Raw genomic sequence first — 17,922 nt, forward strand, 5'->3', positions numbered from 1 at the left:
TTGTTTCCTTCCTTCCTCATGGCATGACTGTGTGGAAATTCATGTCAGTAAATTTAGTTTTCTTTGCCAAGCTGGAAATACAGTTCAAGAAAATGTATTTTTGAGAGAGACCAGCAATGGTTTATTAGGAATGTCAGTACTGTTATTATTGGCAGGTTTTCCCCCTTACAGCATCTCCACCCTGCACAGGGGAAGTTTTAGTTCTGGGCTTACTCTATGAGTAAGGGAAATACTCTCAGTTGTGGCCCCAGCCTGAGGGTTGCAGGCTGAACATCCCTGAAGCTGTTCAAGACATGGCAGGGGGTCGGAGCCCCTCCACACACCACAGAGGTCTCAGCACAGGGAGGACCCCACTGCCACGAGACACTCTAGTTTTTCTCTTGCTGCCAATCCCTTTTAAACACATTACAAGCAAATCTTTACTTCTGAAACACCTCTTATCCAGTGTGCTTCCCCTCCCTGGCTCTCCTTAATGTTATCCCAGAAAATGGCACTGTAAAATGACATGTACTTTTCCCAAACTCCTGCTTGGGACTCTTGGTACCTAATTCATGGTTGCCAGAAGGCTGTACACAAGCTCAGCTCCACTCCTCACAGGAACACAAGAAGAAAGGCAAGAGGCACTGGTAAAGAGCTGGCTCCCTTTCCCAGTGCACGAGCCAGTGCTGTGGTCAGCGTGGGTTTCAGATCCTGAAGCTTTTTTTTCAGCATCACTGCGAGGACACTGCTCCCTCCCAAGCCTGGCTTGAATAATCCCATTCACCACAAGACTCGTGAGGCTTAAAGGAGTTGTCAGCGTCTTTGAATATTTTCCTTCTTGGGAGACTTGGCTGCACCCTGTAAAGTGAAAGCCCTGAGCGAAGGATGCTGGTGGGATCCCTGCCTCCGGAGCAGCACAGCCCTCAAAGGGGCTGGGAGCACGTTTTCCGCTGCTTTCATGTGGCTGCTTACTCCTCTCCAAACATCTCCGAGGTCTCTGCTCAATGTCTGCTGTCTGGCATGCTGGGAAGCCAGTGGAAATACTTGTTTTTCACTCTGGAAGAGGGAAGCGATGCCATGAGAGATGTGACTGCAAATGCTCCTGCCCTGCCCGTCAGCACAAGAGCTGGAGGGCACAGCACTGCCCCTGGGCAGCCTCAGACCCACAGACCTTGCTGGGGTCCCCCAAATGCTGCATGACCCCGGTTAAAGGCTATGAAAAGGACAGAAAAGAGATTTTAAGTCTGGTTGAAAGCTGTTGTGAGCTCAGATGCAATTTCCCCACCAGGTTTTAGTTAGCTCCCAGAAGGAACATGGTTCTGCAGATCTCCTTCACAAGGTCACATCTGCAGATGTGACACCTGGGGCTGGCTTTGCTACAGGGTCCTTTCCTTATCTGACCCCTTGAGCTCGCTTCAAACTTCCACTTCTACAGCTAAGTGCTAACAGCTCCCACCCATCCCTCTAGCCCTTACCTTGTCCAGATCCAAGCTTCTGGAAAATTTCCTGTATTTGCAGCATTTTCCCTCCTCCTGAGCCTCTCCAGCAAGCCCCTCTGAAACTCCAGGCTGTTTTTCAGCTGTCAAGCTACAAGCAGAGCACAAACAGGAAAGTGCCTGGGACTCCTTTTGAACAGTTTGGGGTGGGATTTTCTGTGGCTGGTGTCACCCTGCTTTCAGTCTGTTACGACCTGGGGCAGTACATTCTTTATCTTTGCAGCAAAAAATGCTATTGGCACTTAAAGGCTCAAGATGCCAAGGAATCAGTGCAAAATCCAGTGAATTCTGCCAAAATGGAAAGCAACATCTGATCTCTGCCCCAAAAGTTGTGTCCTGTCAACAGTACTGCCCACCCAGCTGCCTGAGGCCTTGGCCCAGTGGCTGAGATTCCATGAGGTAACAGAAACCAGCCTTCACACACCAAGGGTGTGCCTGCAAGTCACATCTCACTTTCTGCTGCTCCAGGCATTATTCAGTCCTCATCCACCTGGACATGGACCGCCTGTCAACTTCCCATGCTGGAAAAACAAAATGCATCACACACAGTTGAAATAAAAGTCAGAAACTGACAAAAATGTTTAATATTAGTTTTGAAGAGAAAGTGACCGTACTCGCTTAGATGAGAAAGAAATGACTGGGTGTGTTTAGTGAGCTCTCCTGCCAACCTGTCAGCCCAGGGCTGTGGCTCTCTACGAGGCTCAGGCCTCCCCGCTGCTGCTCTCAGCGTGTGACAATGCAAACTCACTGGGACACAAAACACAACTGCCGTGGGAGCCGGCGTGTGGAGGCTGCGCTCAGGTCTGTGTTTGGCTGCCGCTCTCAGGCCATGGCACATGTCAGCAGAACTGCAAGAGAAGGGAGTTGAAACCCGTTAGAAACCTCGCTGCCAAGGGGAGCTGCAGAAGAAGGTAAGGATCCAGGTGTGGACTTGTTTCAGAAGCTGGTAAGGGCTTGGGGGTTCTCAGAAGCAGGGGCCAAAGGGAGCTCCCATGTGAATCTCTCACTGTGGCTCTTCAGCACTTTATAGTGGCATCATTTCTGCTCATCTCTGAGCTCTGTGCACAGCATGGAAGAGCAGTTTTGAAATCCTGAACTTCATCACCACTATCCCTCGGAGGGCAGAGGCAGCATGGAAAACACTGTAAAGCAGGTTATGGAAAAAGGGATATGAGAGAGCAGGGATTGTGGGAATGTGGAAGTGAGACTTAACCCCCACTGGTCTGCGAGTTAGGGTTCTTGTGGATGAACCCAGGAGTATTTGCTTCTGTGCTGGGCAGGGAGGGGGGAAGATCACTCTCTAGAGCCAGTGAGGGTTTGGCAAGCGCCTCTGAGCAGCAGCCAAGTGCCTGCAGCATGGTGGGTGCAGCCACCCCAACACCCCTCAGTGCCAGTAACAGCCCTGGTACACTACCTTCCAGCGATTCCCACACTCATTGCACACGACGAACGTGGTCATGGGCTCATCAGAGCTGCGGGTCTGCACCTGCAGGGGACAGAAGGGAGGTGAGAGCTGAGCATCACACATGGCCCTGTCCCTCCAGCCTCCAGGGACCCATGCCGGGTTCACAAAATCAATGAGAGCTTGGGACAGCAAAAGGAGCTTTCCAGTACAGTAAGTCTGGTGGTTGTACATGCAGTACACACATACACACATCATTGACCCCCTTCAGCCTGACACTACCTCAGTGACAAGTTTTGGGACGGCACGTTTCCCTTCTCACCCAATATGCTGCCCATTTCTTGCAGGTGACTCTGGAAGTAGACATGCCCACAGCCAATCCCTCCCCAGACTGTGCCCCAGGAAGGGATGTGGCCATGACAAACCCCTCAGTCCCAAGCACAAGAGCATAAAAAAGCACTCAAGCCATTTCCATTTACAGAGCAGTCCTACATCCTGGCCTCACAGGAACACACTCTGGGTTACCAGGTTCTGCACAGTTCCAGTCTGGTTTGTGTTTGAGCCATTAAGGAACTCTGATATTTAACCCAGATGTGATTGCTGCCTCTGACTGGCTCTTGCCAGAAACACATACTTTACTAAAAACCAGATTTTCGTGGCATTTAAATACCACAAGGCAAATCTAGACTGAAAACACTGGTTCTCCCCACACCAGTCAGGCAGAACTGTGCCGAGGGGCAATTATGGTGATCTCCATGTGTAATTACCCAATGTGCAAGAATCATGGTATTTTCATGATGCAAATTAATCATTTTTGCAAGAATGCTGGATAGCTAAATTCTGTAATTCTCCCCCTTTACTGTCTGCTCCCAACATGCTCATAAATGCCAGTTCATCTACTTGAGACATCTCACCCCCACTAGTGATTTCACTAGAAAACAAACCAAAACACAGAAAACCTCCAAATACCTCTGTTTAGACACTGCTGTCTCCTGCTCAGATTCCAGGCAGTCAAACTCCAGTCCACTACAGGTGGAGACAGTGCCATGTGCTGGGACAGCCCAGGAATGCTTACTGGGAGCACTGGCAGAGCAAGGCCTCTTGCCTGAGCCAGCCTTTGGGATGCAAGGCTGCTGCTGAGCCAAAGGAAACTCCCTGGTCAGATTCCTGGATCTCCTTCTCTTTCCATGTGTTTGTGTGTCAAGTCCAAGCAGATGCAGGAGTCTCACCAGGCACTTGCACACGCAGCTTGTGCGCAGTCACTCAGCAGCAATCTGGTGGCTGCTGGTGCATTTTTGGGTATCTGCACATTCTAAACCACTGACTCACAGCAAAGGCACATTTATCTCCAGATGCCTGGCACGAATATGGGAGCTAAAAAGCACTGGTAATGCACAAGGCTTCCAGCAGCTGGCCATGGGGAAGAAAAATCCTCCGTCTGCTCACATCACAGCTTCATTTCTTCCTTTTGTTTCACCCATTTCATGCTGTTCGATTTTAAGTAAGTTGGGACTTATCCAGATGCAGGTTATCTATATTCTTAATTTGTATTTTTAATACCATCAAAATGTCTGACTCACTTTCTGCAGCCTCTCCTCTGCACTACCCACTCCTTTCTTGTCTGAATCCCAGCATTCCCAGCACCTGCTTTCAGAGTAGACCACTACTGAATTTTTGAAAGCCTCCTCGGTGCTACACAACTCCTGCTTTTGTACAAGTTAGCCAAAAAGTTACACAAGCTCACAGAAACATGTGCAGAAGTACATTTTAGACAGTCTCAAGTGTTTTCTGTCCACCAGTAGCAAAATTCGTGCTGTGCTGCAGGGCCTGTCATGGAGCAGTGCAAGCTCATGACCGTGACAGATCACATCCTGTGCAGAGGCCAAGACAGGAGCAGAAAAACCAACCTGGGTGTAGGTGCAGTTCTTCTTCTTGCATTTCCCGCAGGTGAAGAGGTCAGTCTGTGTCCCTCCTGTCTTGGCCATCTGATGCTCCCGGATTGCTTCTTTTGTCATGGCTTTCCTGATCTCTTTCAGTTCATTACTGGCCATTTCCTTTAAAAAAAAAAAAAGCAGTAAAATCACATCTGCTCTGTTTTACCACCACACCCACTACAATGGAAACAGCCAACAGGACAAGGCAGCCTGACAGATGGGCATTACGACAGAAAGCCTGTTCCAATTCTGGTTTCTGGTTCATACCCAGGGCCCCGGGATGATGTGAAGGCCCAACAAACCACTCTTCACACTGCAAACCCCATTGCAAGCTCATTCCACGCACTCTGGCAGCAGCTACTGAGAAAACTGCTGGCAACAGCCCAGCTAAGCCTCAGGAGACATCCCCTGTGAGAAGCAAACCCTGGTCCTCAGGCTCCCTCACCTCCGAGGTCATCACCGCGATTTGCTCGGGGGTGATGGCCCCACACAGCACGTTCTTTTTCAGCTCTGGATTTTTGGAGTCCTTCAGGTTGGAGATGCGGCTCCTCACGCGGTTTTTGTATTTCATGTCGGTGTTCTTGACATCCTGGTAGATGCGTAAGGGCAGTCAAGGAGCCTGCAACCAACCCAGAGCCATCGAGCACTTCCCAGCCAACCATGAAGAACAGGGACTGTCCCCCACTGCCAGGATGGGGGTGCTGGGACCCAACAGCAGCACCTGCTCTGGGAGGTCAGTGCTGGATTTGAGAGCAGGTTTATACAATCCCAAAGTCCAGGGACTTCCAGCTTGGCCTTTTTCACTGTGCTGGAAATACTCAGCTATGCTCAGGTTCTACAACCTCCCCTTTCTCTCAGCAAGGCAGCCACAAACCCCTCTGCTGAGAGAGCCCAGCTGCACCTCCAACCCTACAGTTCCCAAACCAAGCAAAAACCTCACATAAGGCTTATCTCACATCAACATGAAATTTGATCCTCATTGCTCTATCCTTTCCATTGCTTTTGTCTAGATCAGCACACTCTCCTCAACAGGGAGCACAGGGAAGTTGCATGTATTTGGAAGCAGAATCAAAAGCAGGAAACAGCACTCTGATGGGAAGGATAAACTAGGGATTACAGTCTCTGAGCTCTCAACTCCACAGTGACCCAGGACTCAGCCAAGCAGAGCTGGATCCAGACCCAGAATGCTGACAAGCTGCAGCAGAACATTTATGCACAGACAGTCTCGTTTTTCCTTTGAGCACAAAGATTTCACTGCTGGAGGCATGCAGGCCCTCGAGGAAGCACTGTACAGCAAGGATATACTCTTCAATCTGGGCTGCTATGTGCTCGCAGTCGGCACCGATGGCGATGTAGTCGTCTGTAAGACAGCACAAACCGGAGCTCAGTAGCTTCCAACCAAGCCAGGGCTCCCCAGGCTCAGTATTTCTGAGCTACAAATCTGAACAGTTTGCTGGTTTGATTCACATGCTCTTCCTATCAAATGGCATCTTGGTCTTTGCTCTTTCTACTCTCTGACCCTTTGGAAAAGGGCAGTGATGAAAACAGACTAATCTAGCCAGCCTGTGTCCTATGCCTCTCTAGGATACAGACTGCATGAGACAAAGCTAACAACAGCCTTGGCCCAAGAAATTAGTTTCCCAATATATTTTTCATATAATTGAAATCAAACATATATAGGCAGGAATTGAGTTTCCTCGGATAATCACCTCAATGAGAAGTAACTCTACTCAGACCAACCATCTGGGAGGGCCTGGAGGTGTGCAGCATCGGGATCAAGCCTTCCTTTCTCATCTCACCTTAGGTCTGCTCCTCCCCTCTTCTCCCACACACCAGTTAAACAGCATCATACAGAGTGCATAACTGCCGTGGGTTTTGACAGCCAGTATGATAACCAACACCATAAAGCAGGGAAGGTAAGGAACAGCTGAGCTTGGGGAAGGGCTCAAGGGAACTCTTTCCAAGATTTCATATGGAAAGGGTTTTCCTAAGAACTGTGCAAAGCATTTAATGCAGCATATAAACACATGCACAGGAAGGCTAGAAATAAAGACCTCATGAACTTCTCCATCTGTCATCTACATTCTTTGGCTCCAAATAAATAAGACTTTGCAGTGCACAGACCACAGTTTTTTAAAGGGATATTCAATGTGGACACAACCAGATGTTCAAACTTCCAGACATGCTGAGCACCTGCAGTTGCCTCTCACTTGAGATGGCACAGTCTGAATGCAAAAGGATCTGTTCCATCCCAGATCCAGAGGACCACAATATTTAAGGAGCTTCTGTCTGCAAAGACAGCAGAGTCTGACAGCAGATGCTGACTGGCATAAGCACCATTCCTGTATTGAGTTACAGCTTCACTTGGTGCCCCAAGCGTGACAAGGAAGACAGCTTCACTTTACAGCAATCAGAAAAGATCTAGAAAGTGAAGCAAATCCCTGCACACCTGAAAGATTAAACTTCTGCACAGACCACCCCATGCTGCAGAGCAGAAGACCCCAACTAACCCTGTGTGACAAACCCCATGCTCCTAACAGGCATTGCTTGACACATTGTCATGCCTCCAGCTCAAGCAAGGTCCCTGTGTATCTGAAAATGCTGCAACAGCAGCCAGTTCATCAAAGGGGTAACCAGTGGCTAGACTGAGTTGCTGGCAGTTACCCTTTGACAAGGCTGCTCCAGAACAGTGTGTCTAAGCTGAGCTGGCACTGACAGTCTCTGTCAGAATGGTCCAGAAGCTGTGAAGCACTTGAGGCAATGCAGGGCTTCCACCAGCACTTACCATCAGCCTGAAGAGCTGCTGTCAGCATCTCCCTGCATTTGTTGCGCACAGCGTCGCAGGTGATGGGGGCCGGAGGGAAGGTGGTGATTTTAGGGGTGGTCGGAGTCTTTGGAGGCTCCTGCCTTTTGTTGGAGCTAAAAGAAAAACTTCACCTGTCAGAATGTCTCAGTTTGGGGCACTGAGAGCAGAGAAGGGAGCAGCAGGTATGTGGCCAAGCATCCTGTTAATCACAATACACAACCAGTCAGAACACAGTGCGAAGTCACTGTCCCAAATCAGCATAGAGCACAACACGGCAGCCAACGCCCTCAGCCCAGACATGAACTCTCCTGTGGACACTGCTGGCTGCCAGCAGAGGCTTAATCCATGAACAACCCTGCCAACCATCTTGTGTTGTTCAACACGTATCAGCTGCTGCACCACCGGGCATCAAGTGAAAACATTACTGTTGGACACCACCAGTAACCCAAATACACTCAGGACATCTGAGACCATCAGCACTCTTTCAGTTTGGCAGTGCAGTGCAGATTCATGGTACTTCTTTCCTCTTTAACTTTGCAGGACACCAGGCCCATAACTGCTCTCGGCAGAAAGCAAGCAGAAAGCTCCAGAAAAAGGAGCTGTGCTAAGGAAAATAAAGAAGAAGAAATAAATGGTTCCTTCAGCTTTGATATTTAAAAAACACCACCAACAAAGAACATAAAAGGTTCTTCCTTTTTCCTGTAATCTGAGCAAGACACTGATTACTCATCTCACAGAAGAGCACCCCTACACAGCCACGCAAGCTCATACAGGTGCTAGGCTAGCACAGGACAGAAATACTGCTTCATTCTCAAAAATAACTGCATTTCCACCTGTGAGCACTCATGGGCACAGGCAAGGGAATGCAAACACCTGCCTGCTGTGGCTGACTCAGTCGGGTCACCTGCCAGGGGAGCTGGATGGAGACCTGCCTGTACAATCAGCACATGATGTGGGCAGGGTGAGTCACTCCTGCGGGGTCTGCATGCAGAGATGGAACTTCAATGAGCAGCTCAGCTGGTTGTGCACCCAGAAAGCGTAACATCTGCACATGGTGTTAGTCAGCCCTGCAAATACTGCTGGTAAAAGATCTGGGTTAGTATGATTCACAGATGATTTTCTAGAGCTTTGTTCACCCCCCTAAATCTAGGCAGCAGAACAGCAATTTTTTTTTCAGCAGAGATTGCTCTGGCTTTGGTGATTTGGCTGTAAAATTCCCTGTATTTATGGCCAATGCCTGGTACCATTATTGCACAAAGAGACAGAAAGGGAAAAAAGAAACCTCAATATTTCACCCATGCCATGCTGGCAATATCCTCTTGAAGATCCAAGTGGCTTGACAATTTTTGTTAAGCTGAGTCACTACTGCCAGTTTTTTACCATCAAAAATAAATTTGTTATGAACAAGCACTTCCACTACACTGTCCTGGAAGGGATTAGTCAGCCCACAAAAAAACAGCACTAAGCTAGAAATCTTCCGAATCTGCTGCCACACAAACTGAGCCAGACGACTTTAGGGACTTATCCTGGGAGCTCCTGTGACTAAGGTCATATCCAGTCTGGCTCAAATCCCACAAATCACCACTGGGGCTACTGGATTTCCGCAGTTCAGAATCTCGCCAAGCCCTTTTCAGAAGCATCCACCAGTGAACCTTCAGCAAATCATTCAGGTCAAACCAAAGCAGAACTTTGATTTCTTGCTCATATGAAGGAGATGATGCACTCTGTGAGGCAGATTGTAGTGTAAGCTCACTGTGTGTTTCTCTTTGACCAGTAGCTGAATAAAACCCCTTTTTACCAGCTGGTTTTACTGGTCGGCACTGCAGGAGCTTATTAAAGAACAGATTTGTGTCCAAACAGCTCAAAACATTCAATAGGATTTACACTGCACATGTTACAAAAAGAAGAAACAACTTAGCCTGTAAATAATCCATTAGATGATGATTTTCTCCCATCTGGAATGTAGAAACTGCCATCAGGTACTTTTGTGCTTAAGAAGCTACACACAAATCACAGGCAGCACTCATGGGGGTGTATATACCAGAGCATACACTAAGGAATAACCCATAATTCAGGAATAACCCATCAAAAAAATCACAGCTTCTCACATTACATAAAATAGTTTGGAAAAATTAGACTTCCCAAAGGACAAAGGCAAAACATACTTACAGTAAAAGGAAGGACCAAAAGAATATGGGTGGTTTGTGGCAAGGGAAACTTAAAGGAGACAAGTCCTGAAATTCCTTACAAAGGGAGATGGTAAGAAAAAATCCACAGAATGGTGTTGAAATGGGTTTAGTATGAAAGGTTTTGATAGAGAGTAAGTTTTGAACTGCAAAGGTGACTTATGAATTGGAAATACTGCCAAGGGCAGCTATGGAAATGCCTTGCCCTGAGATTTTCTAGGGTTGTCAAAGAGCTAGAAAAAAGCTTGTCAGGGACAGCTTGGGCAGAGGTTGTGCTGTGCTGAGAAGGGGCTGCAGGAGAAGTTTCCCTGAGAGTTCTTACAGATTTAAATTTTGTATCATTTTGCAAGCAACAAACAAAGGTTTCCCAGGGCAAAACCCTGTACCTCAATGTGAACTCAGAACACTGACCTCCTCTACAATGAACCTTCCAACACAGAACTTCAAACCTGTAATTGCAGAAGTAATAGCTGATTTTCCGAAAGGTTCTATCTGCAAATGCTATTGACTTGAATATTTAGATGTTTATTCCTTGGGGGTGGAAAAAAGTTCAACAAGATGCATGGTAGTCCCACTTCTGTTAGCTGATGAGGAAAGACACATTTGCCTGCACATACACACATTATCCATACACTGAGATGAGAGCTGATCCCTCAAGAATTACATGAAACAGACTTCTCAGCCATTCCAAAGACAGAAAATTATTTATTAAGGTTTAGAGGTTAGTTTATAAATAGAATAGTTGGGAAATAGAGCTCAAATACACCTAGAAGACTTATTTCAGGAAATCCTTGTGGTTTACACTGTTCCTGTTAAGCAGGAGAAAGAGCTTGTAAATCTATCCAGGCAGCAAAAGTTTATACATAAAACAAAGCTATGCTGGAACAAAATGGTGGCAAAGCAGCAGCCAGGGACTGCAAGCAGAACTCAGGACTGCACTGGAAGAAAATCCCACAGAAGAGCTAAATTCAGGCCACAGATCCAAAACCTCCTAATAAAGGCAGTTTAGAGAATCCTGGAAAAGAAAAACCTCATGCTGCCAGAGACAGAAACATTAGACACAGCCCATTAAAATGTACTACACTATGGATCTGAAACTCTACAGCACAACAGAATATGCTTTGGATTAGAGTAATGCAGCATCTAAATTCACAGGTGCCAGCTACATGCTGGCTGGCTCAGAGCCTTCAGGTCTTGCAGTGATAGCTCCACTCACTACACAGGGATTTCTACATCTGTGCTCCAGAAAGCAAGATGAGTTTCAGGCTAAAAGTTAGTCAAATATTTTTCCCTGACCAAAATGGAAGGCATAGCCAAAATCTCACAGACTAAGAGGCTGAAATATCTGAATACAAACTGATCTCTTTAGTGTCTTGACAGCAGCCTCATCTGAACCAGCTATCACACACTGAGCAACCAGTCTGACTCCACTGCAGTCTCTGCTTCAAAGAACAGAGACTCCCCTCTGCCAATGAATTATTATTTTCTAAGGCAGATTAGTAGTTTATTTTGCAGGACTGGAGAAAAAACATTCCTGTCTCTGGAAGAGAGCCTGGTTCAACAGACTGACACCAGGAGCTGGCCCCTGCTCCTGGTCTAGCCTACACTAATCCATTGGCTTCTGTTCATCCTTCATAGCCAAGGAGACGCTTTGCTAGTCAGAAGATGGAGGCTGAATACATGTAAAAAGCATCAAGGATTAAAAAATCCCATCAAACTGCAGTATCTGCAGCACATTAGGGCACATGGGAACATCAGCAGCACAAGCCAGACAGCTCCACTCCACACACCCCATGATAAGAGACAAAGCAAGGAGGCAGCAAGGAGGTGTTTTGCCTCTGTGCCTACAGCCAAGATCCTGCTCCAAGTGAAATCCCACACAGATCTGGACAGCCCTGGCTTCCATTCTGCATGGCATCACTGAACTCCATCCTGGCTGTGAAGTCTCCCAAGTCCCCTCATTGCAATCCTTAGCAAATCCTTTTTCCCATTTTATGGAAGCAAGATAACCCAAGATACCAATAATTTAAAGTCATGGAGCTCAGCATCAGCCTTCTCTCCATCAGCAGCTCTGTATCGAGCTGCAAAGGCTCACCCTGAAATGTCAAGCCTTGAGAGAGCTGAGCAAAAACAAAGTAGTGACAAGAAAGCGACCAACAAAGGCTGCAAACATGGAAAATCCTGCGAGCTAGCAGGACTACAGCCTGAACATTCTAAATCTTCTGTCAAACTTGGGAAATTGGCTAAATCACTTAAGAGCCAAATCTAGGAAGTACACACCCTCCTGGGATCTGAGGCTGGAAGAAATTTCTAGAACAAAGCTTTAAATCCCATTTTTCCCCTCCTCTTTGATCACTGCCTGCACTCAACAACTGCAGTCACAGGCAGTGGAAAACAGGATGCAGCATTCAAGGCATGGCAAGGAGCAAGCATGCAGCTGACCTGCCAGCTGGGAGACACCAGCCATAGGGAAAAGGGGACCTCTGCTGGGATTTGTCAAGGACAAAGAAATGCAACTTTTACTTTAGTAATGTATCAATCAATCCCATCCATCACTTGACACTGCAAAGGCCAAAAATAATCTTCATTCTAAGGAATGCAAAGTTAGAAATAAACAAAAATGCATAAAAATGCAATATGAAAGAGAATAGGGGAATGTTCTACTATTAGAAAAAACAATACATAATGAAGAGTAAAAAACATTAAATAAAATACTAATAAAATTTAAAAACTCACTAAAGCCACTGTATTTTAAGATGTGTATTTCTGCATTACAGTTAATAACACTACACAGATGAACCTTGAAGAAGAAACACTTTCCGTGTCTCTCACCAGAAATTTGGTAAATTCTACACAAAATTCCTGACTCAGACACTTAAAAATAAAAACTAAAGTGCCTTAAGAAAATTTAAATTCTCCAACAGTGTCATCTTTGGTAAAAGGGAAGTATTACCTTTGGTCTTTTGAGTTACCAGTCTCCCTGGAGGAAGATGTTGGCAAAGACAGGCTTTTCTTTTTCTCCTCATTTTTTTCTTCAGAAGCATCTATATTCAAAAGAGAAATCAGTTCAGAACTGGTCTTTGTGCTACAGCCCTGCCTATACTCCTCAATGTTTTCACACTACCCACTGTTGGCCTAAAGCAAGTTACTATTCTCCCAAAAAGAATCAGGAGAAAATGTCTTTATGGCCTTCCTGCTTTCCAACAGACCTTTTCCTTGCCTCCAAGTAGAAACTAATTCAAACAAAAGCTTTTCTCACCAAACTAGAGAGCAATCAGTTTCCCTGCCTGGGAGATAAGCTTCCTCACAAGACATGCCTCTTCACAAAAGTTTCTTTCAGAGGCTGCTGAGCAGGGATTAGATCAAGTTCTCTCAAGCACCATTAAAAGCAGAATTTCCAGCCAACACCAGCTGAAGGGCCAGTACAGGCTGGTCCTTGTGGGAGAATAGCGTCTTCTGATTCCCAAGTGCTGCTGAAAGCCAACAGCACAACCCTGGAGAGGTCTTTCATGATACTGTAGAACAAGTTTGACCCAGAAGTAAATTGTCCGAGACTAGCAAATACACACCCAATCTAATGAGGAGGTAACAATCCAGGCATGACAGGAAAAGAACCCTTTTAACACTCATCCAGCCTAGCAAGAAATGGGAGCCCAAAACTGGGAAAGTCTCCCCAGCTGGAAATGGTCCATGTGAGTTTATCTATGAGATGGTGAGCTAAGATCCTTCTCCAGCTCACCACCCAAAATCCATTCCAGCACTTCCCTTCCTAAGCTGTTGCACAAGGCTGACAGCACACATGGTGTAAATGCCACACAGAGCACAAGTGGGGGCAGAGGGTTCAGAGCACAGATATTGTTTCTACAAATAACGGTGCTAATTATTATGTGATGAGTTATTAGTTACAAGTCCTGAAGCTTTCAATGCTTTTCCAATGATGAGCTGGCTACACAGGAGCTAAATCTAGGGGGATGCATGATAGGACACAAAACTCGAAAGACAGAGAGGGTGGAATTGAAAAGGCTGATTTGCTAGAATGTTTATTCAGATGAAGAGAGAAGCTCTCCCAAAAAACTCAGCCTCCCACTGAAGGCAGCTTGTTCACAAGCTGAATCTGACAGGAACATGCTGATTTCCTTACCTAGAAGTTTCTTCCAAGATTTGATGAGGGATTTGGCAAGTGATATCACCTCTTCATCTGTGCTCTGCTTCCTCAGTGCGTTCACTGACATCCCAATGCGGGTGGACTGCAAGGAACACCCCAGTGAATCACTCCAGAACAGTTTCATTATTAGTTACTTACTGAAATCTCAAATAACCACAACAAAGTCAAAGCCATGACCAAGATAGGAGTATCCAAAGGCTTGCAGAATGATTCTATGACCCTTACAACTTTGGAAGAGCGAAGTGACACTCTCCAGCTTGCACAACTGAACAGAAGACACATCCAATCTCCCACAAATCCCTTCCCTACACACTTGTGACATTCAAGCTTAGAGTGAAAAACTCCAATATGCATCACAGCATCCAAATTGTAATTCTGCTCACTCCTCCCCAATGTCCTAAATATCAACATTACAAAGAACTTCTTCCAAGACTGCCCTCTGTGTTTGCTACTTTAACCCAGTCTTTCCTCTTTTTGCAGCCTACAAACAAGATCTGAGCAGTTATACACATGGTGACCCAGAGTTCTTTAACTGACAGTCCAAAACCCAACTTCTGCACTATTTTATTTGATTTAATGTTTATTTTGATTCTTTGCATGAGATGAGAAGTGTGAGGAAATCTATGAAGTTTATTTAGACATTTTTAACTCATCCAGATGCAAACTTCAGCTTTTTTTTCCGTAACTGTGCAACTCACCTGCAGTAAATCCAAAGTCATAGGCATACTTTTCAGTTCTTTCAGTAAATCCATTGCACCTTCCTGGAGAGGAAAAGAGAAAGAGTACCTCAGCTTTTATTAAAGAAATTCAACATCTTGTGAATAGACACAGAAAGTTAAATTCAAAGGGCAAAACACCAACAAGCATTCCCTGAAACATCAGTAAGCTCACTGCTGGGGTTGCTGTTCCAGACAGTAGATCCTGCAACCTGAATTATTGGAATGGTCAAAACAGAAGATCACTGGAGTGCTAGAGGTCCTTGCTTGTGTATGGTGCAAGCTCAGCATTAGTTTATTATCCTTACCTGGCACACTGAACATTTCTAACACCTGAAAAACACACTCTGAATTACAACTGTCAGTGACTCTATGTAGCTGTTTACTAGTTTTCTTATTAATACCCCACTCTGCTCAGGACAAAAGCTGAGACCAGGAGCAAAGCCAGCAAGCTGTGATGCTGAAGAGTTGGTCATTTGAAACTTGTTCTGTGAAGTCTCCTTACATCATCTCTACATCCCACAACCCAGGACCAGGAAAAATCTGACTAGGAATCTGTAGATACCTAAAACTGGCAGTCCCTCAGAGAACTGGAAATCATTTGTCTCCCTCTAGCACATCCCAGCCTGGCGTAGGCCTGTCTCCGTTCAGCTGGCTCTTTCCTCCCAACCCCCTTCCCTCAAACAAGGCTTCCAGTGTTCACATTTAGCAGCTCATTTACAACACCGACCACTCCAAGCCCAGTTGCAGCACAAGGCCTGCACAGCCACCATTGTAGGGAAGCGAAGCCGCCTGCACTGCCAGCCCTGTCCTCACATCCCGTCCTCCCTATGCAGAAGGGCTGCTTCCAACACATCCCAGGAAGCAATCCAGCTGCAATCCACCCTACAGAACAGATGCCAAAATCGAAGCAGAGTCAAAGCTTTCAGCGTGCACACAAGCAACTCACACCAGCATAAACCACACACATTTACCGTACCCAGAACGACTGACTTCCCCCTCAGGCAGTTTCACACCTTCCCGTTCCTCCAGCCCTGGACACCCAAAGTGACCCGGTGGCTCCTGACTCCAAATGGAGCCACTCGGCACAATGGCAGCAAATGAGGATCCATGAAAAAAACTAGAACAACAAACAGGTACTCCAGGAAACTGTCCTGCAGGAAGAGTTCTAAGATTAGCCAACACACAACACGCTGCAGTTCAGCACTATCTCAAAACGCCAGCCAAGAGGAAATGTTGCACCCCCTCCTGTAAGAAGCTGCCTCTTTCCCAATGAAGCTGGAAGCAAATTCTGCGAAGTTGCTCCTTTCCTATTTCAACACTGATGCTGAAAACCTGCCACCAGCAAGAACAGACATCACGGGCTGGGCTTTAGCCCAAACACACTTCCCTGGGTTGTTCCAACAGCGACACAAGTGACAGTGCTTGCCCTACCCACGGTTGGCAGGGCCAGTCCAACATTCAAAAGTTCATTTGATAATAGCACCCAGCATCCCACCACACAACTATCACACTCCTCTAATCCCTCCCCTCCTCGCCCATCATCTCCCACTCCCCACACCCTTCCCAGCCCCAAATCCCTCTCCCCCACCCCAAACACAGATGTACAGCCTACCTCCGTCACAAACCCTGGTCAGCTTTCTGCCTTAGCACTGTGTTCCTACAAGCACTGATATATCCCATTAAGCTGGAAAATACCGGCTCCTGTCCCCCCAGGCTGTCACACGGGTCACAGCACACCCTGCGAGACTCCCCGAGTGCAGACAGCAGCTTGGCCAGCCCTCCACACTCCAGAGGCCACGGGAATGAGCATTAGTGCCGCTGTGGGATGGAGAATGCAGGAAGCAAATCCATCAGCACCGGGGTTTTCCCCGAGGACAAACTGAAGCCCCAGAGCGGTGCTGGTGGGGACTCCCCATCCAAAAGGCTCGCAAGGGGACAGAGGAGAGGAGCTGAGGATGCTCTCTAGGCAGGCAGCACAGGGTGAGCCCCGGAGTGCTGAGATGTGCGCTGGGGACGCCTGAGGCCTGGGGTGGGGGGCTCACTATGGGGATTGGAGGCTCCCACAGCACCCACGGGGGCACCTAGGGCTGCCCGCCCACTGACTGGCGGTGGGTGGATCCCACACCTCAGCCAAGGATGGGGAAGGGAGAGAAGGAAGGGGCCTGGGAGTGGGAACCCCATTTTAATGGGGGGAGCCTCTGCTCCATCCAGCACGATGTAATGACCGGGGCGGCGCTGAACGAGAGGCCCCCAAAATGCGGTCTGGGGAGGGGGAGGCCCCTCACAACGAGCACCGAGGGAGAGGTGGGGGTCCACCAGCGCTGCAGCGAGGAGAGGATCCTGCGGAAAGAGGGGGGGCTCGTCCGCCAGACAAGAGGCCGGGGCAGTGGGCGGCCCCCATCCCAACCGGGCTCCGGGGGCCCTGCCGTCGCCACTCACCGCGTTCTTCTTGGCCACCATCTTGTCCAGGCGCCTGGCAATGCGCACGATCTCGTCCTCCCCGCCCATCGCGCCGCTCCCCGGGATCGGTGCCGGGGCCGGACGGGGGTCCGGGCGGGGGGAGCTGCGGTCGGTGCCCGGTGCCCACCTCAGCCCCCGGTGCCGCAGTCAGGGCGGGCTCACGCGGGACACGACGGGAGTTGTAGTCCTTGGAACGCCAGCTCCACCCGCTGCCTACCGGAGAGCAGCCCGGGGTGGGGACTTCAACTCCCAGCGTGCCCCGCGCCCGTGCCGCGCGGTGCCGCCCGGCCGCCGGCAGCGCTGCGGGGGCTGCGCTTCGGCCCGCGCAGGGGGCTCGGAGAGGAGCCGGGGCTGAGGGACCCCCGGCCCCCGACCGCGGGGGCAGGAACAGCCCTGCCCCAAAATGCTGCAGCGGGTCCGGAGGAGGCCACGGAGATAATGAGCACCTCTGCAGTAAAGACAGGCTGAGAGCTGCGGGGTTCAGGCTGGAGAAGAGAAGGCTACAGGGAGACCTTTAAAGCCCCTTCCCGTGCCTAAAGGGGCGCGAAGAGGGATGGAGGGAGGCTTTGGACAAGGACCTGGAGTGACAGAGCAAGGGGAAACGGCTTCATGCTGACTGAGGGCAGGGTTAGATGGGGTATTGGAAAGAAATTCTTCCCTGTGAGGGTGGTGACAGCACTGGCGCAGGGTGCCGAGAGAAGCTGTGGCTGCCCCTGGATCCCTGGGAGTGTTCATGGCCAGGTTGGACGAGGCTTGGAACACCCTGGGGTAGTGG

The 17,922-nt window shown here is 48.3% G+C and overlaps 1 protein-coding gene across 3 annotated transcripts; it reads right to left on the reverse strand.

The window, feature by feature from the left end:
* Positions 1-2,024: 2,024 nt before the first annotated feature.
* TCEA2 (transcription elongation factor A2) lies at positions 2,025-17,382 on the reverse strand. 3 transcript variants are annotated; one of them, XM_023939692.2, is made up of 10 exons: positions 17,127-17,382; positions 14,667-14,729; positions 13,945-14,050; positions 12,757-12,847; positions 7,597-7,730; positions 6,115-6,171; positions 5,257-5,411; positions 4,785-4,931; positions 2,890-2,961; positions 2,025-2,323 (listed from the first exon to the last, which is right to left on the reverse strand). In XM_023939692.2, exons 1-10 carry the CDS (start codon positions 17,193-17,195, stop codon positions 2,315-2,317), a joined length of 903 nt encoding a protein of 300 aa, XP_023795460.2. In that variant the 5' UTR covers positions 17,196-17,382; the 3' UTR covers positions 2,025-2,314. The 3 variants fall into 3 exon arrangements, with proteins under 3 accessions (XP_023795460.2, XP_023795459.2, XP_023795461.2); XM_023939691.2 differs by lacking the exon at positions 2,025-2,323 and having other exon boundaries at positions 2,831-2,961; XM_023939693.2 differs by lacking the exons at positions 2,025-2,323; positions 17,127-17,382 and adding an exon at positions 15,664-15,752 and having other exon boundaries at positions 2,831-2,961.
* Between the last annotated feature and the right edge of the window lie 540 nt (positions 17,383-17,922).

Source organism: Cyanistes caeruleus, chromosome 16 (assembly GCF_971803275.1).
Source record: "Cyanistes caeruleus chromosome 16, bCyaCae1.hap1.1, whole genome shotgun sequence".
NCBI lineage: Eukaryota > Metazoa > Chordata > Aves > Passeriformes > Paridae > Cyanistes > Cyanistes caeruleus.

Coding starts and splice junctions, on each gene's coding strand:
- TCEA2 (XM_023939691.2), bottom strand. CDS start 17,195: ATGGGCGGGGAGGACGAGATCGTGCGCATTGCCAGGCGCCTGGACAAG. Junction 5,412..6,114: donor AGCAGCCCAGATTGAAGAGT/ATATCCTTGCTG, acceptor GACTGCCCTTAC/GCATCTACCAGGATGTCAAG. Junction 4,932..5,256: donor TCGCGGTGATGACCTCGGAG/GTGAGGGAGCCT, acceptor TTTTTTTTAAAG/GAAATGGCCAGTAATGAACT.